At 42.8% G+C, this 24,709-nt stretch overlaps 1 protein-coding gene across 1 annotated transcript in view; it reads left to right on the plus strand.

Moving 5' to 3' along the window:
* Positions 1 to 7,008: 7,008 nt before the first annotated feature.
* Positions 7,009 to 24,709, plus strand: part of LOC126092739 (uncharacterized) — a 131,064-nt gene continuing 113,363 nt past the window's right edge. Inside the window, exon 1 of the mRNA XM_049908465.1 lies at positions 7,009 to 7,209. Within this exon, the coding sequence (XP_049764422.1) occupies positions 7,009 to 7,209 (201 nt within the window). The remainder of the gene's footprint in view (positions 7,210 to 24,709) is intronic.

Here is a 24,709-nt window from a genome sequence, read left to right on the forward strand (position 1 = left end):
ATGACGTTTCCAGACATGGGTTCCTATTCCAAATACGATGTAATCACTCCTCTCTTCAAGTATTCGAAGACTGTAACGGGAATTTCCGACCACCCTGTATAGGAGTTGGGTTGGGAATTCACACCGCACCCACCTCATTCACCTGATTTTGCGCTCAGATTTTCACCTTTCCCGCTCTCGGTCGAACACCCTTCAAGTAAATTCCTTTCCGGATGAAACTGCGCTCCGAACATGGCTCGACGAGTTATTCACCTCGAAACCATATGATTTCTGGAGTCGTGGAATCGAAAAGTTACCCCAGTGTTGTGAAGGAGAATATATTACTGATGACTAAAGTCTCTGTTACGCTTGTCTATTGTGTTTATTAGACATATGGAAAAACTCTACGAACTTATGCACCAACCCAATATATTGTTTGTTCGTCAGACTGTTCACAGGAAATTACACCGTTTGCTTGTAGAGACAGCGGTTTCGGCGTTGTTTTGCAATCTTGGAGAATTTGAATCTTTACAGAACACTGCCAAAAGAGAGTATCCGATCTTTCCTCTATCGCTTCTTTGTACAGCAGTTAATAAGCTACAAAAAGGAACAGTTACAACACGTAACACAGTATAAAGATGTTTGCGTTATAGCTGCCCGCCACCAGCCTCCAGTTCCCTTTAGCTACACGCATTTTACGCTGAGGTTACAAAAATCATGGGATACCTCCTAACATCGCATCGGATCTCCTTTTGGCCGGCGTAATGCAGCAAATAACGTAGCATGGACTCAACAAGACACTGGAAGTCCCCTTCAGAAATATTGATCCACGCCGCGTCTGTGGCCGTGCATAATTCCGGCAGTGTTGCCTCTCTATTACGTCCCATATATGTCCGATGGGATTCATATCGTGTGACGTGAGTGGCTAAATAAAACGATCGAATTGTGCAGAATGTTCTTCACACCAATCGCGAACAACTGTAGCACCGTAACATGATACATGGTCATCCACAAAAAATTCCATCGTTGTTTTGGAACGTAAAGTCCATGAACGACTGCAGATTGTCTCCAGGCAGCCGAACATAACCAGGATTGGTTCAGTTGCACCAGAGGACCCAGTCCATTCCATGTAAACACCGGCCACAACATTACAGAGTCCAAATTGTCTCCAAGTAGTTGAACATAATTATTTACAGACAATGATCGGTTCAATTGGACCAGGAGACCCAGTCCATTCCCTGTAAACATAGCCCACACTATTATGGACCCATCACCCCCTTGAGCCACCTTGTTGACATTTTGGATCCATGACTTCGTGGGATCTACCCCACACTCGAACCCTGCCATCAGCTCTTACCAACTGAAATCGAGACTCGTCTGACGAGTCCATAGTTTTTCCACTCTCCTAAGCTCCAACCGATATGGTCACGAGCTCAAGAGAGGCGCTGCAGGCTGTAATATATTGATTATTCCTTGCTACTGTAGTGTTATCTTGAAGCTGTGAGAGAGGAGGACAGGCGCTCCAAGGCGCGGAAGCAGAGACGATGCTGAGGGCAGACGAAACTATGAGAGATATTGTTACTTGAAGTAAACAGTAAGGGGAAACCCTTGCGAAAATGCAGACGCCCCAAGACGCGGCCCCAGGGCGTTAGTTACTCTTAAAGGAATTAACATGTAACTTCATATGTCGTCTAGACGTTGTAGTAGGTTGTCACCGTAGAACTTTGTAACCAAGAGGTACGCACTAGTGTATAAAGCTAGCTTGATACCAGCCCTGAGAACAGCAACGTCAGTAGACTCACAAGGGTTAGAAAGAGAGCGAAAACGTCAAAAATTGTTGACCTAGCAGTCCCTACTCCGGGGAGCCCGAGGGGCAGGGCTAAATGACGTAAAACAATAATGTTGCCATCCTTATTTGGCAGAACAGTTACGTTTAGCTTTCAGCTGAACAATGTTGATACTAAATACGGACTTAGTTCAACATTAACATCCCCGCCTTAGGAGCAGTAGAGGGGATCTAACTAAACCGTGATTGGCAGGCACTTGCAAGAAACCTACGGGATTGGCTGGATGGCTTTAAGTGGGAAAAACGGTGCCCCCACGCGACTCTTTAAAACTCCTAGATTCTGCATTTTGTCAGAGTTCTCAGTCAGACGATCTGGGCAGCAAATCCGCGTCCGTCGACTCCAGCCTCGGTTCAGCTCCGCGCAAGTCTGCTCCCTCTCTCTCTCTCTCTCTCTCTCTCTCTCTCTCTCTCTCTTGAAGTGCCTCACTGAACAGTGTCACATTCATTATGTTTTGCTTTGAAATTGTGTTAAGGCTTTAAGATGCTGCTAGTGTTTCCTACTGTGGTTAGCATCCACTCCTGGGACTTTTGCACTGGCTTCTGTTGTAGCAGTGTTATTCATGCTTTTCTAACCCTAGAAATAGCCTCCACTGTATTAGTTAGTCCTGTCTGGAATAAACAACTATTTCAAAACCCTGTTTGTCCAAGAGTCTCCACAACGAGTTCCCTACCTCCATTTCTAGTAAATGCCTGTACCAGTGTTGGCTCAGGTAGAAGAAAACAATCAAATGCCTTCACTGAGAATTGTCCTTCTGCCTTCTGCTCTGTACCGCTTGGGAGCGCAGACTGACCAGCAACCCCTTTTTCTCTCTCCCACCTATGTCAGGACACGACAACGCGATGTATTCTTCGCAAAGGCACTCGCGTCCGTCGTCTGTCCCCATAGTCCATTAACGCTAAATTTCGCCTCGCTGACGTAACACATACGATCGTTGTACGTCCTACGTTGATTTGTGCGGTTATTTCACACAGTGTTGCTTGTCTATTAGCACTGACAACTCTGCTGAAACGGCGCTGCTCTCCGTCATTAGACGACGGCCGTCAGCGACAGCGTTGTCCGTGGTGAGAGATAATGCCTCAAGTTTGTTTTTTTCGGCACACTCTTGGCAATGTGGATGTCGGAATACTGAATTCCCTAACGATTTCCGAAATGGAATTCCCGAGCATCTAGCTGAAACTACCACCGCCGTTCAAAGACTGTTAATGCCCGTCTTGCGGCCTTAATCACGTCGGAAACCTTTTAAGATGGCTATTTTTTGATGATTTCATTGTATGTGTTAATATTTGTGAAGGAAAATGATATATTTGAAGAATTGTGGTCAGAGATACAATTTTATGCGATGGCAGCGCTGTGGAGTGGTCGAATCTTTGCCAGCCAATAGTGGATAGCTGCGGCGTGCAGCAGCCGGATATTTTCTTTTTCTTTTTTCCTTTTTTTCGTTGAGTGTACAATGTAATGCATGGACACACTTATGTAACTATGTGAGCTACAGATTTAGTACGGGGAGGAATGATGACTCAGAACAATGGCTCGATGAGATACGGACATAAAAAAGGTTTTGAAATGAAAAACAAGGTATTATTTGATGACATAAAAAGTTGATTTCATTTTTTGTATACTTCACCCTCGTCACAGTCAGTTTTTGATAATTAATCTGTTGATTGATTTTCTGAGTTAATTTACTGTACGATGGAAGTTATCGGGTTAGCTGAATTTTCATATTAGAGCCTATAACTGTTTTTTTTTTTTCATTTAATAAGTGCCTTCCTAACTGAAATTTCAGAACTGAAAGTTTGAGTCATGTATTTCATTGGCATTCTGTGTCAAGATTATCCCTGGAGAAACTGTAGTTAATTTTTACCAGTATTTTTTTAGCTGTTGCGGAGTCTTGCTGTGTTTCTGTTTCTGCCAGTACTTCATTTTGCAGGTGAGATTCACAATACGTGGTTGTTTCGTTTCCCTTGAGCAAGGTAGGGTCTGTCGGTTCCTTTATTTTACCACCGTCATATGTCAGTGCAGAAATTTACGTGTGTTTCAGTTTACATTCTTGTAGAGGTCGACTTTACAGTTGTATTTTTCTCGAACAGTTCGCACTGATCAAATCTATTGAGCGTGAAATTTTTGGTTTGCTTATTTATTTGCTTGTGAATGAGATCGGTTTTAACACACACAGGATACTTTTCAGTTTCATGTAAGTGATGTGGCATTGTGCTCAGCAGCATATTTAGGTTGTCACTTCACATCCCCAGGTTTGAATTTAAGATAACACACACTCAAGTGAAGGCTCTCACTTACAACCTTTTCCAATGAGTCGCCTTGGTACAAATGGTAGCTCCGCCAATGTACTTCCCATACCTTGTGTACGCGATACTACTGCCATCTGTACATGTGCGTATCGTTATTCCATGACTTTTGTCACCTCAATGTAATATCAACTGTAAGTTTGCATTTGGCCCATCGAGGCTCGTTGCGAATTGTTTCAGTTACATTCAGTTACAAACGCTAGAGCGATTGCAGCAAAGTATGATGAACGGTACTGTAGGTGTACTCACCTACACTTCATCAAAGAGAAAATGTCTACGCTCAGCTAGAGCAAAAAATATCGAAATATCAAGGTCTAAAATGTGTTTGGACCTTCTTATATGAAGAGCTTATTTCAATAGTGGTACAATTCCATTTTTGTTTATTTTGAGATACAGAGTCCTAAAGTTAAATGAGCGCTAAAAAAGCTGCAGTTGAAATACCAGAAATATTCAAGCATATGGCTTCTTGCTAGAAATGAACCTTTCTTTCTGTTTGTTTGGATCGTTAGTTTTAGAAGCATTACAGACAGAAAAGTGGAGGTAATGGACTTGTACCACTATTGAAATAAGCCCTTCATATATGGTTCTGAGACTATAACCCCGCATGATATACAACCATAGAGTTATGAGTTCTGCGGTCCAATTCTCGTGTCTACATAATAATGTGCCAAAGCAGTGAGACAGGGACCATTTTGGTTGAGCCCTAAGCTAGAGTTGCTTCTACTGACCAATTTGATGGTTGTCTTCGAAAGTTCGCTACATCCATATTCTTATCAATAATATAAAAAGATGAATCTACCTTCCAAAAAAAAAAAATGAACATATGGTTATCAAACGTTTAAGATGAAGACTTTGTGTACCTGCTTACTGTCAAATTTATTTCTTGGGTAACGACACTTTCTCAAAATCAACAAATCATATGTTTGAAAACTGGATCCCCTGGAATCTTGCTGCCTCTTGGATACATTTCTGCAGGCGCCCGTAACTATAACACAGTAGAAAATAAAATGTCTGGTAGATAGCAGAAGAGTTTTTAGTACATGCTAATTTTTTTATTGTTAACAACACTTTCTAGAAGGCAAATAATTTTTTTTTCTTAAGTTTGGTCAATTATAAACGTGAACGTTGCGTAACTGCAGTCGCTCGAATGGGACGTTGCAATCATAAAAATCATCTTCAGTATCATCTGCAGATGATGCGGATTTTTGGATCTGATGGTACCTGGGCGGTCTTTGAGTCAACGTCGCCGCTTTACATACACAAACAGGTCCTCATCGGCGTTATGAAAAACCGGACTTAACATTTCAGAAAGATATGTGGTAACAAACAGGAAATGAGACTGAGACCATCATGTCAGTAGTTAGTGATGGTAAACACTAAGTGAGAATTTTATACATAGTAGAAATTATTTTCTGAAAATACGAGTAGTTATATAGGTAGAAAAAATCACATAGACCAATTGTTCCCAGAAATTTGGAGCTTTTGTTCTTCATTGATGTTGTCATTTTCCTATTTGTGATGTCTTGTGGAGGGATATTTGGAGTATAGAACTGTTTTCCTTATAACGGTGGCACAAGTTGCCTGGCACAAAGTGAATTTTGTAGCACAGGTTGGATGAAGAAAATATAAAAGTGCACTGATGAATAATGAAAAAGTACCGTGTAGTTCAAGAAGGAACTACGTAGGTCGGAGTGAGCATTCTGGGATGGCGAAAGATTTCGGAGAAAAACGTAAACAGTATATTCCTGTAAATAACGTAAACGTTTTGAAAGTAGCAGATTTACAAGAGCGCGGCAGAGGAGATACTGAGAATTTCCCCACAACTTGGGGAAGTTTCAAGGCGTACGGGGAGGAGAGACTCCGTAGCCGCGCGTTTTGCCGATTGGAGGCGTTTCCTTTTTATTTTTATGTCGAAACTTGGGGGGTGGCTATTTTCCGCCGTTGCCGGCAGGTTGGCCGCCGTGGCGGCGCCACAGGTCGCCCCGTCTGGCGCCAGCGCGGCGCCAACTGGCGGCTAGTACCTGCGGCGGGCGCGTGGCGGCGCCACGAGTGCGGCACGTCCCGCCGCGGACGCTGATTGGCCGCGGGATGAGAACAGCCGCGCAGCGGCCGGGACTGCCCGCAGAGATCCGTCGTGTCCCACATTCCGATTACAGGCTGTTAAGCGCTGCCTTTATGGACCCTAAAGCGTGTTTCGAGATCTCCCCGGAATTTACGGTGACGTTTCGCAATAATCATACCTCTCCGTGAAGGAGGGCGCTGATAACGCAGTAGAGTCGAAACACAACCTGTGGAATCAACATTTCTCGTAAAATGCTGGTTTAGGCGGAAAAGGAAGGATTTTTTAGGATTTAAAGTCTCGCAGTTGAGATCATTAGGGTCAGAATACAAGCTCGTATAAGACAGTGATGAAGAAGGACGTTAGCCAAGTGATCTAAATTCCTGAATAGCTGACGCGGTTAATGGTTCATGCTTCCGGTGCCAAGTTTCCTATCGACTTCGGATTTTCGATCCTTAACCCTAGCATTACCAACGGGGGGGGGGCCTCGTAGGCCCACTGACTCAGTTTTTCTATGTTGTATCCACACCTTTTGATATATGAACTTGAAAGCAAAGGTAATTGTTCGTTATTGAATGTACTATTGAGTCATTACAGAATTTCGGAATAAAAATGTAATTAAAATTCATTTACTTGATTTAATTCTCTGTGGGCCTTAGAAGCCCACCCGTTGGTAATAGCAAGGAAAGATTTACGAGGTTGAGTCTCTCGTTTCAAATTCTTACCATGAAACGAATTTTGGCATTGTTGCCTTCAGACATATTATTATGAAGCGGACCATTGTTATTTTCAGTGTTTCTGCTGCTGTTGAACCAGCAACATGAGTAGACATCGTTTACGTGATAGTTCCATTGAAAGAGTGCTAGAAGAAGTTTTGAACGAATCAGATTTAGAGGAAAGTGAAGTGGATGATGATGTGGAAGAAATTAGAACTGATTCATCGTCTGAGAATGAAGATGAGGTTGAAGCCAATCTACCAGATGATAATGATACGGAATGTGATAAATTCATTGCAAAAAGTGTACGAGAGTATATTACGAAGCCATCTCGACAATATCGGCGTTCTGTACAAAATATAGTGCGAGAAAGAATGGGGCTAGGACAACAAGGAAGAATTGCGTCTCCGAAAGAGGCTATAGAGCTCTTTTTTACACCTCAAATTATGAATCTAATAAAACTACACTCAAATGAAGAGGCTTCTCGACTAGGTATTCAGCACACAGATGAAGATGAGTTATTTTGTTATATAGGACTCTTGCTAATCATGGGTTCAAATCATGACAATAAGATACCTGTCCAAGATTTATGGTCTTTGCTTCAGGGCCGACAAGTGTACTATGGATCAATGAGTCGGACCCGATTTTTCGAATTGACTAAAATATTGAGGTTTGATGATAAGAACACAAGAGAAATTCGTCGCCAGACTGACAAGTTTGCTCCAATGAGGGAAATTTTTGAAAGCTTCAATTCTTCACTTCCATTGTATTTCATTCCTGGTCTACATACAACAGTGGATGAGATGTTGTCTTTGTTCCGTGGTCGCTGTCCATTCAAGGTGTTCCTAAAAGAAAAACCTGGAAAATACGGCATTCTAATTCGAATGCTGTCTGATTCTGAGACTAGATATGTGATCAGCATGGACATCTATACAGGCAAGTCAGGAAATACACAGCATTCAAATGGACCGATGGAAATTGTAAAGAGACTAATAAAACCTATTGAAAAATCAGGCTGTAATGTTACCACAGATCGGTACTATACTTCAGTGGAGCTTGCTGAGACTCTATGGAATGATTTTCACCTCACACTTGTTGGCACCTTACAGTCTAACAGACGACACATACCTGAAGAGCTGAAGACTACAACTGGCCGCAGTTTACACTCTTCCATCTTTGCTTATACTGACCCTCAGACACAGAGGCCACCAGTTACTCTTGCATCAACGCTAGTCCGCGAGAAGCCAAAACGACTGCTGTTGATGCTTTCAACTTATCACTCAGAAGAGGTGTTGAATGAAGACTCAAAAAAGACTAACATAAATCTTTTTTATAATTCTACAAAGGGAGGCGTGGACACCATAGACCAGATGGCAAGACACTACAGCACAAAGAGAGGAACAAGAAGATGGCCACTGTCCCTCTTCTACACACTCATTGACATAGCAGCAATAAATGCATATTCACTCTTCCTCCTCAACTTTCCGAATTGGAAAAAGAATTTGCTAAACCGCAGAAGAGTTTTTATCACTAACTTAGGTCTCGAACTAATAAGATCTCAAGTAGATAAACGGGCACAAAATTTGTATGGACTTCAGAAGCCAGTAATAATGGCAATGGAAAGCATCACACAAAGGAAGCTCAGCTGCTCTGTAGAACCATCATCCTCAACAGCAGAACCAGGAACACGTGGACGGTGCCACCTATGCTGCCAAGAAGCTGCATCTAAAAAGATCAAGTACAACAAGCTGGGAAAGTCAACTGTTACCTGCTCTCAGTGCCACAAACACGTCTGTGGGAAACACTGCAGGAAGACAGTGTTGTGTGAAAAATGCGTTGCAGAATGAGACAGTAAATTTTGTTTGCTTCATGTAGTGTATCGAATTAAAAAAGTCGTTTTTATAAGAAAACACTATTTTGAAACATTATTCCAAAAAATATATAAACTGAATCTCGTGATTTGTTCATTTTATTCCTATTATAATAACATCTTTTATTATCCAGTATACAAAAACAATGTCTAAGCATTTTGAATTGTTATTATAGGTATCAGAAGTAAATAAACTTGATTTATGATAAAATAAATTGTGGTATTCTTTATGGGCCTTTGAGGCCCCCCCGTTGGTATTACATGTAACAAAAAATACGTTGGTAATGCTAGGGTTAATACAGCTATTCACCGAACTTAAAAAAAATTAAAATGTTGTCATAATCTATTCATTAAGAAGCATAATGTTATGTACGTGTTTACAAAGTACGACGAGAGGTCTACACTCACAAACATGGGACACTTAAGTGACAAAGTTATGGGGTACCTCCTAACATTGTGTCGGACCTCCTTTAGCCGAATGTAATACAGAAGCTCGACGTGGCATTCACTCAACAAGTCGTTGGACGTCCCCTGCAGAAATACTGAACCATTACTGCCTCCATAGCCGTCCATAACTGCGGAAGTGTTGACAGTGCAGTATGTTGTGCACGAACTGACCTCTCCCTTATCTCCAATAACTGTTCTGTGGAATTCATGTCGGGTGCTCTTGGTTGACAAATCATTCGCTCGAACTGTTCAGAATGTTCATCAAAGCAATCGTCAACAGCTCGTGGTCTAGTGGCTAGCTTTGCTACCTGTGGATCACAGGGTCCCGGGTTCAATTCCCGGCCGGGTTGGGGATTTTCTCAGTCTGCGGACTGGGTGTTTGTGTTGTCCTCATCATTTCATCATCCTCAACATTCGTGAGAGAGGTTAGATTGGACTGTGAAAAAAATTGGACTGTGAAGAAATTGGGATTTCGTACGGGCGCTTATGACCGCGCAGTTGAGCGCCCCACAAACCAAACATCATCAAACCAATTGCGAAAAACTGTGACCCGGTGATATGGCGCATTGTAAATGTATATGTCGTGTGACTAGGGCCTCCCGTCGGGTAGACCATTCGCCAGGTGCAAGTCTTTCGATTTGGCGCTACTTCGGAGACTTGCGCATCGGTGGGGATGAAATGATGATGATTAGGACAACACAACACCCAGTCCCTGACCGGAGAAAATGTCCGACCCAGCCGGGAATTGAACCCGGGCCCGTAAGACTGACATTCTGTCGCGCTGACTATTCAGCTACCAGGGCGGACATATGGCGCACTCTCATCCATAAAAATTCCATATCCATCTAGCCGAACATGACGATTTCCAGTCAATGATAGGTTCAGTTGGACCAGAAGTTCTAGTCCATTCCATGTAAACACAACTCACACCATTACGAAGCCACCACCAGCTTACACAGTACCTCGTTGACAATCAAGGTCTATGACTTCTTGGCGTCTGCGCCCCACTCGAATCCCAAAATCAGCACTTACCAACTGAAAACGGCACTCATCCGACCGGGAAACGGTTTTACACTCGTCTATGGTCCAAGTGATAAGGTTACGGGTCCAGGAGAATCGCTGCAGGCGATGTCTTGCTGTTAGTAAAAGCACTCGCACCGGTTGTGTGCTGCCATATCCAATTAAATCCAAATTTCATAGCACTGTCCCAATAGATACGTTCGTCGTACATCACACATCGATTTCTCCGATTGTTTGACGCAGTATTGCTTGTCTGTTAGCACTGACATCGCTATGAAAACTCCTCTGCTCTCGGACGTTAAGACAAAGCGGTCAGCCAGTGTGTAGCTCGTGGTGAGAGGTAATGCTTGAAATTTCCTATACTCGGCACACTCTTGACACTGTGAATCCCAGAATACTGCACAACCTAACGATTTCCGAGATGGAATGTCCCATGCGTCCCGTCGTGCAGCCATAGTCACGTCGGCAACTTTTACATGAATCACCTGAGCGGAAATGTCAGCTCCGCCAATGCACTTTCCTTTTATAATTGTGTACCCGACACTCCTGCAATCTGTACACGTGCATATCGTTATGCTATCAATTTTCTCAGCTTATATGTCATGTGGCAATGTAACTGACAGTGCGCAAATTATCCGTACTTTATTCGTCCAGTATTTCATAATGTGAGCACCTAGCAACTTCCAAAGCACTGCATCCACAATTTCCAACTTTTACGGAACTTTTTCTCTCTGACGCACCCAACAAAATGATGTAAGGCAGTATCGGTTGAAGTATTATATGTCGATTTTCCGCTTCGCTGACGCAAGTTGCAAACTTTTGCCGCTAGAGGGCTCCGAATTGTAGCGTGCAAGATGGCGGCGTGTAACGTAACTATGTCGAAGGGTGAGAAACAGCTCAGAAAACGGAAAGCACGAATTCGAAGGATTTTGCCACACATGTATCACCTCTCCTTCAGCACAAAAGTATGAGACCACACACGAGCGCTGCGACGTCTGCCACAATCCGATGCCTAGCTTTCACTGTCATCGATCACCCTCCATACAGACCCGACTTGGCCCCGTCCGATTTTCATGTTTCCAAACCTTAAACGACATCTACGAGAACTTTACTTTGATAGCCACGAAGCGGTGTTCGCAGAGCTGAGATTGTAGGTTCGTCAACAAAGGCTTTCTACAGTGATGGTATCAACAAACCAGTCTCTCGTTGCGAGGAGTGGTTTCTTCGCCAGGGTGACCACTTTCAGAATCAAATATGTAGACATGAAGAATACAGATTTAGAATGTTACAAATTCTGTTTTATTTAAAAAGCTTCAAGAATATTGACATAAAAAATTCAAAGGCGTTATTACTTCCAGTACGCCCTCGTGTATTTTCTCTCTTCACACAGCAAAACTACAGCATGTGGCATGACGTTTTAATTTATTACTTCCGTGGTATTCTATACACCACAAATTTTGCAGACAATATTCACATACACCATTGAATATACCTTTAAAATTATCTCAATATAGCACTCATAGTTGAGGAAAATGACTTCATAAACATTGAGATGTGTAAAAAAATAACATTTGCATGAAATGGAGCACAAATTACCAGACTGTTCTCAACCAGTGTTTAGTAACACTGACTGCCGATGAAATATTTTTCTTAAAGATACAAGGTTTTTCTGCTGTATTGTTGGGTGATGATTTCAGGTCAAGTTCAAATGGTTCAAATGGCTCTGAGCACTATGGGACTTAACATCTGAGGTCATCAGTCCCCTAGATCTTAGAACTACTTAAACCTAACTAACCTAAGGACATCACACACATCCATGCCCGAGGCAGGATTTGAACCTGCGAGAGTAGCGGTCGCGCAGTTCCGGACTGAAGCGCCTAGAACAGCTCGGCCACTGCGGCTGGCTCAGGTCAAGGACTTATAATGTTCCATCACATGTAGTTTTGATACATATTATGAATTTCTGTGACGTATGCAAATGTGGCTCGTTATAATAAATCCAGTATTGTTTTGTGAAGCTTTGCAGTCCAACCTACTACAAAACGATGTTTACTTTTGTACTCCCATGTATACGAGGACTGTTCGAAAAGTAAGGTCCGATCGGTCGCGAAATGAAAACCACAGGGAAAATCAAAAATTTTTTATTCATAACATTTAGCCACGCCTTCCAGCTACCCCCGTAAATAGTCGCAGCTCCGACTTAAACGTTTGTCGTGGCGTTGTACAAACTTTCCAGTACCCTCGTCACAGAGAGCAACCGCCTGTGCTTTCCGCCAGTTCTCAGCGCTGGTCTGCTAAAATGTTGTCTTCGTAGCCAGAGGATCACGTAAGCGGAGCCAATTAAGGGCTTTATTGTGGGTGATCAAACACTTTCCATCGGAAACCCTGCATGAGCGTCTCATTGCACCAGCAGAATACGGCTGAAAATTGTCTTGAAGAAAGAAACTCATGACATATAAGTTACGTGGGCTACATAGCTTCAGACGAAATCTCTCGCCAGATCCACATTCATGGCGGGAGACACTGTTGTTTTAGGCATTTTTACGTTATCACTTTGCGCTCTGAACTGAGAAGAGCGACGTGAAGCAATCGACAAGCACACTAAAGACACCGCCATACATATCATTGCAAAGTTCCATCGGATTTTCACAGTCGTTTCCATTACGCGCGTAATCGGACCTTACTTTCCGAGTACGCCTCGTATTATAAATGCAAAAATTCGTGTGTGAATATTTTTGTTACTCTTCACGGTGAGAAGACTGGACGGATTCGTAAGAAATTTAAAACGGGATTAGTTTATATCCTGAATTAACACACAAGCTACTTTTAAAGTGTGTAGTACAATATATTTATTGATATGAAGAATTTATCGTGAAATGTAGAACACTAATTAACGTCAGAAAAAGTTATTTACTATTTGGCTTTTGAACTGTATCGTGTTTGCGAAAATGCTTTACTGTTTAATGTGTTCTCCATGATATGATTCAGCGTAATGAATACAATGCTCATAAAATACTCAAAGTGTTTAATTCATGAAACTTCCTGACAGATTAAAACTGTGTGCCGGACCGAGACTCGAACTCGGGACCTTTGCGTTTCGTGGACAAGTGATCTACCATTCGAGTCTCGGTCCGGCACACAGTTTTAATCTGCCAGGAAGTTTCATATCAGCGCACACTCCGCTGCAGCGTGAAAATCTCATTCTGTTTGATTCATTCTTCGACACCAGCTCGTTGCATTTTAGCCGCCGAAAGTCAGGCTTATCTTATAGCTTCTGAGACTCTTGAGGACTCACGACAGTGTCAATTAAAAGCTGTGTAACAGAAAGATGTCGTGCCTCTCCATGTGGAATGTGGTAGGCTTTTAGTGAGACAGGATTTTATTATGGTATGCGAGTGTATCCGCTGGTAATAGGCAAATGACGTTGTTGGATGTACAGATAGTATAAAATTTGCACTGCACCGAACTGAAATTCCTTATTTTATTTGTTACTCCTCTACGCTAAAGCGGCTGGGCGGCTTTCAATGAACTTTGGAATGGAAACAGCCTATAACCTGAATTAACATACAGGTTACCTTTTATTTCGAGAAAATCACTGTTCCCTTGGGATGGTAAACGTACTGCAGTAGGTTTCTGGCTCTCCCTAGAAACCAAGGCAATTATGATCTTTTCCATGCTAGTCATGTCGCAACAGTCTTGAAATCATTTATGCCCTTTCCTGACACATTTTGTAATTCGCTACTCAGTCGCGTAAACATTTTTTCCTTAAGTAAACGAGTGAGTTGTGAGCGACATGTTCTCTGTCTGCTTCTCCTGTCGCCTCAAAAAAAGAAATTCCCTCGTTTTTTTATGCCGCTGGGCAGCTATTGGCTCGTGCCTCAATACCTCCAAGAGATTACTTTTATGAGTGCGCATACGAGTAGATAGTGAGTTTCACCATTAATACAGGGCTATTACAAATGATTGAAGCGATTTCATAAATTCACTGTAGCTCCATTCATTGACATATGGTCACGACACACTACAGATACGTAGAAAAACTCATAAAGTTTTGTTCGGCTGAAGCCGCACTTCAGGTTTCTGCCGTCAGAGCGCTCGAGAGCGCAGTGAGACAAAATGGCGACAGGAGCCGAGAAAGCGTATGTCGTGCTTGAAATGCACTCACATCAGTCAGTCATAACAGTGCAACGACACTTCAGGACGAAGTTCAAAAATGATCCACCAACTGCTAACTCCATTCGGCGATGGTATGCGCAGTTTAAAGCTTCTGGATGCCTCTGTAAGGGGAAATCAACGGGTCGGCCTGCAGTGAGCGAAGAAACGGTTGAACGCGTGCGGGCAAGTTTCACGCGTAGCACGCGGAAAATTCGCTCATGCCACAACTGGAGACCGACAGCGCCGACTTCATCTTTCAACAGGATGGTGCTCCACCGCACTTCCATCATGATGTTCGGCATTTCTTAAACAGGAGATTGGAAAACCGATGGATCGGTCGTGGTGGAGATCATGATCAGCAATTCATGTCATGGCCTCCACGCTCTCCCGACTTAACCCCATGCGATTTCTTTCTGTGGGGTTATGTGAAAGATTCCGTGTTTAAATCTCCTCTACCAAGAAACGTGTCAGAACTGCGAGCTCGCATCAACGATGCTTTCGAACTCATTGATGGGGACATGCTGCGCCGAGTGTGGGAGGAACTTGATTATCGGCTTGATGTCTGCCGAATCACTAAAGGGGCACATATCGAACATTTGTGAATGCCTAAAAAAACTTTTTGAGTTTTTGTATGTGTGTGCAAAGCGTTTTGAAAATATCTCAAATAATAAATCGCTTCAATCATTTGTAATAACCCTGTATCTCTTTATAAATAACTGTTTAACCGCAGGTAACACCGCTGGGAGCAGCTAGAATGTAAAATAGCTGCCTATGTATGTCGATGATTCTAGAATGAAATTTTCACTCTACAGCGGAGTGTGCGCTGATATGAAACTTCCTGGCAGATTAAAACTGTGTGCCGGACCGAGACTCGAACTCGGGACCTTTGCCTTTCGTGGGCAAGCGCTCTACCGACGGAGCTACCCAAGCACGACTCACGGCTCGTCCTCACAGCTTTAATTCCGCCAGTACCTCGTCTCCTACCTTCCAAATTCACAGAAACTAGGTTCGCAGGAGCGCTTGGGTAGCTCAGTCGCTGCCGGCACGGTAACTCAACAGTTAATAATGTCATCAGCACCAACGAGAGACTATATGGGATCGGTTTAAACCAGACACACCTTTGTGGAAAATGCAATCTGGTGGATACACTCAGCCACAGATTCACCTGTGGTGGCAATGTGCATAACTGGAATTGGATCAGGCAACAAATCGCCTTTCTCACCAGATCCTCTACGCAATATATAACGCCGTCGCTCCTCCTGAGACCGGACATGACATACTTTCCGAAATTAAAAACCAACGCCATTAGCTGGTTACTGGGAAAATATGTTAGTTATGTCATCCACACACTTGGGTCGGACAACGAGATAGAATTCCGCGTTTACATGAAGTGTGAATATGCAAAAATCAGCACGTATCGCAACCACAAGAAGCACTATGGCAACATGCTGAAGATCATTTTTGAAAGAATGGGTGTTGGTTAAATATGTGAAACCACTACAACACCTTGAACGAGAACGAACAGAAGAAAAATAAGTCACTTGGTTCCTTATTATTATTTACTTTAACCTTGCTTCCGGAACTTTCTTTTTTTGTGTGTGTGTTATTGTATGTGTTTAATTGGATTGTATTTAAACTGGTTCATAGTCAAGAAAACTGGTATTAAATATGCTATTATTTTTTATTCTAAAAAAAAAAAAAAAGCGTGTTCGGTCAGAGGGTTAGCTGCCCTCTGTAATAAAAAAACTGAGTTAATCGATCAATAACGAACTCAAACGGATGTCTTACGACGTCCGCCCCGAGCAGATGTAGCGAACAAAATGAGATTTTTTTTTAAAAAAAAAAAGGGGGTCAGCCCGATAAAAAAAAAGTCGGTAGAGCGCTTGCTCGCGAAAGGTAAAGGTCCCGAGTTCGAGTCTCGATCCGGCACACAGTTTTAATCTGCCTGGAAGTTTCATATTTCGATGATATTATAATGTTGAAGCCTATATTTTGATTTAGATATCGTTCTTCACGTGAACTAAAGCAACGAATCATAAATCGACCAGCAGCTGCTTTTGAGAATTTAGTGTCCTCAAGAGGCTATACTAATCCTCCTGACCATTTCTGACACATATGTGTCAAACTTGTAGTGAAACAGCAGTCAAGTATAAATTTGTAGACCTGTTTAAAGAGAGAACTTAACGACTTCCAAGAAACTTTCAATACAATTTCAAATCTTTTCTAAACTTTTTCTCTCTTAAATGTTTATCGCCAAATATTTAAAACATTAACTCGTTTGTAAAGTAATCAGACGTTTTAAGTTGTTTCATTCATGAGAGTTTGATTCTTTAAAGAATGGGGGCGAGGTTCTTTAGTTACTATTAATGAAACCAGCCCAGCATTAGCCTTACCCGATTTAGGGAACCAAAGGGAAAACTAACTCTAATCCCGTCTAGCACAGGTCCGCTGTTCTCAAGATTTGGCAAATTTATTTTTATTTAACTTTGCTGCCGGATGTCCTCCCTTAGCCGCAGACGTCAGTTACCCAACGGACGGAAGTTGTGTGCACCATCTGTCTATCAACTGTGCAGAAAAAATGGCTCTGAGCACTATGGGACTTAACATCCGAGGTCACCTGTCCCCTAGACTTAGAACTACTTAAACCTAACTAACCTAAGGACATGACACACATCCATGCCCGAGGCAGTATTCGAACCTACGACCGTAGCAGCAGCGCGTTTCCGTACTGAATCGCCTAGAACCGCTCGGCCACTGCAGCCGGCATCAACTCTGCAGACTTTGTCCTGTGAGTGACCGATTTTTAACTGTTTGCGTGTCTTACTTTCTGAGGCGGAAATTGGGACTCAGCTTAGCACTTGCCAGTTAGTGTCTGTCTGTCGTTCGGAGCTGCCTCTGTCATGTTTGTCGGATTTGGTGTTTTAACTGATTTATCGCTTGGAGTGTAACGGCCTAAAACCTGAAATATGTTTTGATCTTGCCTATCATCTTGAGAGGCGGTATCTGTGTACTGTAGAGCATCTTAATTTGTCTGGCCAACCTTGTAGAATTTTATATAAGATTGCATTTTATAGACTTTTATTTAAATGATCATTTTAGTATATAAAGTTGCCATCCTTTCACCGTAAGACTTTTCGTAGAAGTTAAAATCAAGTTGCATCTTCGGTGGCAAAAAATTAATATTTTAATTGTTAATGTTTTGTACCATTTCCATCCCTCCTACGCGGGTGCATAGTTTGTGCGCTTGTGTAAATTGTTAAAACTTTTAGTTTAAAGTAATCTGGTGTGTTGCAGATTTGCACCAGTGTAGTCTTTCAGAGGCTGTTGTGGGCGGTCGTAACTATGGCCGTGTCAAAAGGGAGCGGCAAGGTTCTCTGCCCGAAAGCTCATATGGTCAAAACTTATTTCTTTCGGCCTCTGAATAAATTGTAACTTTGATATGTAGAGGGTGCTTTGTGATTATAATTTTAAATCTGATTCTTTTAAAAAAATGCTTTTAGGCACTATTAAAGTGAATAAAAATTCCCATTTGTTAAAAGGAATTTGATTATGATTTCATCAGTTACTCCCTGGCAACTACTTCCACGCTTACATTGTGTGATTAAATGTAAATAAAATAAATTCTTAAGAATATTCTTTGAAATTAAATCCACGGTTCAGTCCTCCTTGATATCGGTCTCTTTCCACAAGTTTGGGCCCCGAAATCGTGTTCCACGTTGCCTCCAGATGGGGATCCATCGAGAATCACTCTCCAGACAAAATCGGGACTCACCTGTGAAAACAATATTGGCCCACTGTTCGAACGTCCAGGTGGCACGTTGACAACTCCACTCCAGACGTTCCCTTCTGTGAAGACGCGTCAAAGGTACACATACAGCAAGTCTCCGACAGCAAAGGCCACTCTGCCGAAGGTATCTGCACACCGTTTACCTATGTACAATATGTCCAGCGGATGCTGTGAGCTCACGTGCCAGTTGCCGTGCCGGCCGTAGTGGCCGTGCGGTTCTAGGCGCTACAGTCTGGAACCGAGCGGTCGCAGGTTCGAATCCTGAATCGGGCATGGATGTGTGTGATGTCCTTAGGTTAGTTAGGTTTAATTAGTTCTAAGTTCTAGGCGACTGATGACCTCAGAAGTTAAGTCGCATAGTGCTCAGAGCCATTTTGAGCCAGTTGCCGTGCAGTATTAAGGCGGTACTGTCGTGCACTTATCGCCACAGAATTTTCGTCTCTTCTGAATTCACACGTGGTCCACAGTGCCCTAGTCTTCGGAACACAGTTCCGGTCTCTATACAATGTCGCCACATCCGAGAAACAAGAGAACGATTCACAATGAGTCTTCAGGCCACATCAGTTTGTGACTGTCTTGCCTGTTTTCTTTCTCTGGCCCGTCACCGCAGAGAGTCTGGTAGGCATCTTCTCTGTGAATTACTGTACTGTCTGTGACTGTGTACATAGCGATTGTGGATGCGGGGCTACCCGACAAACACTGCGTCGTCTCGTAGGTGCCCAGCCGTCATCGATGGCGTGTTTGTCCGTTGACCAAGATCCCATCTTCCGTGCAGAACACGATGGTACGGACATCTGATAGACACTTTGTACGATTATATCCTAAGATAGACACTGGACGGGGAAATAGCGGTTTGTTGCTTTAATTTTAGATACTAGTGTAGATGTATTTTCCGCAGCTCGTGGTCGTGCGGTAGCGTTCTCGCTTCCCACGCCCGGGTTCCCGGGTTCGATTCCCGGCGGGGTCAGGGATTTTCTCTGCCTCGTGATGACTGGGTGTTGTGTGACGTCCTTAGGTTAGTTAGGTTTAAGTAGTTCTAGGTTGGTTGGTTGGTTTGTGGGATTAAAGGGACCAGACTGCGCCGGTCATCGGTCCCAGTTCTAGGCTCTAGGGGACTGATGACCATAGATGTTAAGTCCCATAGTGCTCAGTGCCATTTGAACCATTTGCTGTAGATATGTTATCCAAATTACTTTGCGACAAAAAATAAAAACACCTACAGCCGTCCTTATTATTTTATTTTATTTTGTCGCTACCACTTTCGACGCTTCATTGCATCATATTCAGGCTGTTTTGATGCTGTAGAGGTTGATACGATCCCCCTTGCATCAACCTGTTGCATCAAAACAGCCTGAAAATGACGCAATGAAGCGTCGAAACTGGTAGCGACAAAATAAAATAAAATCATAAGAGATAAAAGAAATTATTCAGGTAGTGAAGGGAGACGAAAATTTAATAGTCAAGGGTGACTGGAAATCGTCAGTAGGAAAAGGGAGAGAAGGAAACATAGTAGGTGAATATGGATTGGGGGGAAGGAATGAAAGAGGAAGCCGCCTTGTAGAATTTTGCACAGAGCATAACTTAATCATAGCCAACACTTGGTTCAAGAATCATAAAAGAAGGTTGTATACCTGGAAGAATCCTGGAGATACTAAAAGGTATCAATTAGACTATATAATGGTAAGGCAGAGATTTAAGAACCAGGTTTTAAATTGTAAGACATTTCCTGGGGCAGATGTGGATTCTGACCACAATCTATTGGTTATGAACTGCAGATTGAAACTGAAGAAACTGCAAAAAGGTGGGAATTTAAGGAGATGGGACCTGGATAAACTGAAAGAACCAGAGGTTGTACAGAGTTTCAGGGAGAGCATAAGGGAACAATTGACAGGAATGGGGGAAAGAAATACAGTAGAAGAAGAATGGGTAGCTCTGAGGGATGAAGTAGTGAAGGCAGCAGAGGATCAAGTAGGTAAAAAGACGAGGGCTAATAGAAATCCTTGGGTAACAGAAGAAATATTGAATTTAATTGATGAAAGGAGAAAATATAAAAATGCAGTAAATGAAGCAGGCAAAAGGGAATACAAACGTCTCAAAAATGATATCGACAGGAAGTGCAAAATGGCTAAGCAGGGATGGCTAGAGGACAAATGTAAGGATGTAGAGGCTTGTCTCACTAGGGGTAAGGTAGATGCTGCCTACAGGAAAATTAAAGAGACCTTTGGAGAGAAAAGAACCACTTGTATGAATATCAAGAGCTCAGATGGCAACCCAGTTCTAAGCAAAGAAGGGAAGGCAGAAAGGTGGAAGGAGTATATAGAGGGTTTATACAAGGGCGATGTACTTGAGGACAATATTATGGAAATGGAAGAGGATGTAGATGAAGACGAAATGGGAGATAAGATACTGCGTGAAGAGTTTGACAGAGCACTGAAAGACCTGAGTCGAAACAAGGCCCCGGGAGTAGACAACATTCCATTTGAACTACTGATGGCCTCGGGAGAGCCAGTCATGACAAAACTCTACCATCTGGTGAGCACGATGTATGAGACAGGCGAAATACCCTCAGACTTCAAGAAGAATATAATAATTCCAATCCCAAAGAAAGCAGGTGTTGACAGATGTGAAAATTACCGAACTATCAGTTTAATAAGTCACAACTGCAAAATACTAACGCGAATTCTTTACAGACGAATGGAAAAACTGGTAGAAGCCGACCTCGGGGAAGATCAGTTTGGATTCCGTAGAAATGTTGGAACACGTGAGGCAATACTGACCTTACGACTTATCTTAGAAGAAAGATTAAGAAAAGGCAAACCTACGTTTCTAGCATTTGTAGACTTAGAGAAAGCTTTTGACAATGTTAACTGGAATACTCTCTTTCAAATTCTGAAGGTGGCAGGGGTAAAATACAGGGAGCGAAAGGCTATTTACAGTTTGTACAGAAACCAGATGGCAGTTATAAGAGTCGAGGGGCATGAAAGGGAAGCAGTGGTTGGGAAAGGAGTGAGACAGGGTTGTAGCCTCTCCCCGATGTTATTCAATCTGTATATTGAGCAAGCAGTAAAGGAAACAAAAGAAAAATTCGGAGTAGGTATTAAAATTCATGGAGAAGAAGTAAAAACTTTGAGGTTCGCCGATGACATTGTAATTCTGTCAGAGACAGCAAAGGACTTGGAAGAGCAGTTGAACGGAATGGATAGTGTCTTGAAAGGAGGATATAAGATGAACATCAACAAAAGCAAAACGAGGATAATGGAATGTAGTCAAATTAAGTCGGATGATGCTGAGAGAATTAGATTAGGAAATGAGACACTTAAAGTAGTAAAGGAGTTTTGCTATTTAGGGAGTAAAATAACCGATGATGGTAGAAGTAGAGAGGATATAAAATGTAGACTGGCAATGGCAAGGAAAGCGTTTCTCAAGAAGAGGAATTTGTTAACATCGAGTATAGTTTTAAGTGTCAGGAAGTCGTTTCTGAAAGTATTTGTATGGAGTGTAGCCATGTATGGAAGTGAAACATGGACGATAACTAGTTTGGACAAGAAGAGAATAGAAGCTTTCGAAATGTGGTGCTACAGAAGAATGCTGAAGATAAGGTGAGTAGATCACGTAACTAATGAGGAGGTATTGAATAGGATTGGGGAGAAGAGAAGTTTGTGGCACAACTTGACTAGAAGAAGGGATCGGTTGGTAGGACATGTTCTGAGGCATCAAGGGATCACAAATTTAGCATTGGAGGGCAGTGTGGAGGGTAAAAATCGTAGAGGGAGACCAAGAGATGAATACACTAAGCAGATTCAGAAGGATGTAGGTTGCAGTAGATACTGGGAGATGAAGAAGCTTGCACAGGATAGAGTAGCTTGGAGAGCTGCATCAAACCAGTCTCAGAACTGAAGACCACAACAACAACAACAGTAAACGGCCATTGTCCCAGAGACGTCCTGCTAAAAGGATGGACTTATAGAAAATTATTTTGCAGTTGGTTTTGATCTTCCGACGACGTTACTAGTGACAGCATCATCTGCAAACGATCTAAGAGAGCTACTCATATTTTCTCCTAAATCGTTTGTAGAGATCAGGAGCAGCAGAAGGCCTATAACACTTCCATCGGGAACAGCAGATATCATTTCCGTTTTATTCGATGACTCCGTCAGTTACTACGAGACCAGTTAAAGATGCAGCAAGCCTTAGCACCCTTGGAGTTTACAAAATACTCTGCGAATGCGGCCAATCTTGTGTCGGACAAACAGCGTGCACTTTGAAACAACGCAGGAAAGACTGCGAGAGGCTTTATCGTCTTCGCTATCCCGAAAAGTCTACTCTAACTGAGCGTGCTCTAGGAAACGATCATCGGATCAGATTTGACGACACCTCTGTTTGTAGCTCGCACTAATCGTTCTTGGGCTGTGTAATGGTAAAATCCATTGATATGAAAGTCACTGATAACATTCTCATTAGAGACGGCGGCCTACGTTTCGGCGGCATGTGGGATGCAGTAACTGCGACGTCAAAGCGGGCGCATTGAACGCCGAGTCAACGTAATTTTTCAGTGCAACAGTGACGTCAGCAGCGGACAGCAATGTCGTCACAGGCGATAGCCAGTGTATATATGGACGTATTAGCAGCCCATCAGCTGCCATTCGACTCGACGATGGCCTGGGAGTGCTCGTGGCATTTTAAGCGCGCGGCGCAACTGGAAGTCGGAGAACGTTTTATTCGAGAACTAAATCTGAGTGACACAAGTGGCATTTGAAAGTCGCTATTCCTAAAACCGAGTCCAGTGTCTTTTTATCAGTACACCGCACCGTTCGGTTGATACTTGCATATACAGGGGAAAAGTATTTAAACCGACAAACTCTGTGAGGTTGTAGGGGACATCAAAACAAATATTTTTAAACGTCCCCTTTGAAGAATTATACATGACTGTGCTTAAACTGACACACAATATTTTTTAGCGCAACGCAATCTGACTTTCAGAAATCCCTACAAAAGAATGGCCCTGACTAACATTAACCTATGCGTTTCACAAATCGCTTACCTCACAAAAATCTTGGTTACTCGAACTACTGCAATACAGCGAGCGCCACTACTGCCAGCTAAATAAAAGATTCAAACTACGGAAGGCACTAACTACTGATAGGCATAGTTAGCAAATGAAAGATTTTGATAGAGAACAAACAATGTATTTACCTTAATAGTGTTGAAAAATCATAATATACTTAACAGTTCATAATATCCAGTATTACAAAATTCAAAACTCCGCCATCTCTCTCCCCACATCCACCACTGCTGGCGGCTCACCTCCAACTGCGCAACGCTACGCGCTGTTAACATCCAGCTGCCCAACGCTACAATGGCGAGTATTACAACAATGCCAACCAGCCACAGACTGCACACAGCACAGCCAGTGATTTTCATACAGAGCACTAAGAAAACATAAACAGCCTACTTACAATTTTTCCCTAATGTTATTTTTTCCTACAAGGATTATTTAAACCGTTGGAGGCCGTATTAAGCTCTTCAGTTGATAGAGGCCGTATTACTATCTTCAGTAGCTAGAGGGCGTATTACGCTCTTCAGTTGTAGGCAACTGCTGTCAACCAGTGTAGTAGTGCATTATCTCTGTTTACTAATGGAACGATACACCCGGAGTGAGTACACTGATATGGTTGGTGCGTTCTACGTAGCGCACCACAACGGGCGAGCTGCACAGCGGGTTAATCAACAACAATATCCTAATCGCCGTACCCCACATCATACGACATTTGATGCTGTGTACCAGCGTCTGCGTGAGACCAGGCCATTTAGCAGATTACCTGGACAGGGATGCCGTCGCACGGTGAGAACACTGCAATTTGAGGAAGCTGTCTTGCAGCATGTGGAGCGGGATCCTTCAATCAGCACTCGTGCAATTGCACGTCACACGGGGACGAATCAGACGAATGTAAGAACAGTCCTTCGAGAGCACTCGTTACGTCCATTTCACTTACAGCGTGTCCACAACCTGGAACCAGTTGATTATCCACTCAGAGCACAGTTTTCGCAGTGGTACTTGGAACAGTGTGAAATGCATCCTACATTTCCATCCTCTCTGTTCGGGCGTGGTGGAGTCTTCAACATGCACAATTCGCATGTTTGGAGTGAGGATAACCCACATGCCATAGTTACTAGCGCTTATCAAGTGCGGTTCATCGTTAATGTGTAGGTCGGTGTTGTTGGAGACTGTTTAATTGGGCCGTATCTACTACGTAGTTGTTGTCTCTTGGTCATAAAAAATGGAAAAGTGTTTGTGGGCTTAATTAATTTGCCGCCAGAGAAATCTTCCTCTACCGGTTTAAATACTCCTCATAGGAAAAAAAATGACATTAGGGAAAAATTTTTGTTTTTGTGTCCCCTACAACCTCCCAGAGTTTGTCGGTTTAAATTCTTTTCACCCTGCATAAAGAAAGAATTGCTGTAGGGGTAAGAACAACCCGCTTATCAAAGGATGGGAGTGTAAGTGAAAAAGCAGTACAGCTGACGA

The sequence above is a fragment of the Schistocerca cancellata genome, chromosome 7 (assembly GCF_023864275.1).
Source record: "Schistocerca cancellata isolate TAMUIC-IGC-003103 chromosome 7, iqSchCanc2.1, whole genome shotgun sequence".
Lineage (NCBI taxonomy): Eukaryota > Metazoa > Arthropoda > Insecta > Orthoptera > Acrididae > Schistocerca > Schistocerca cancellata.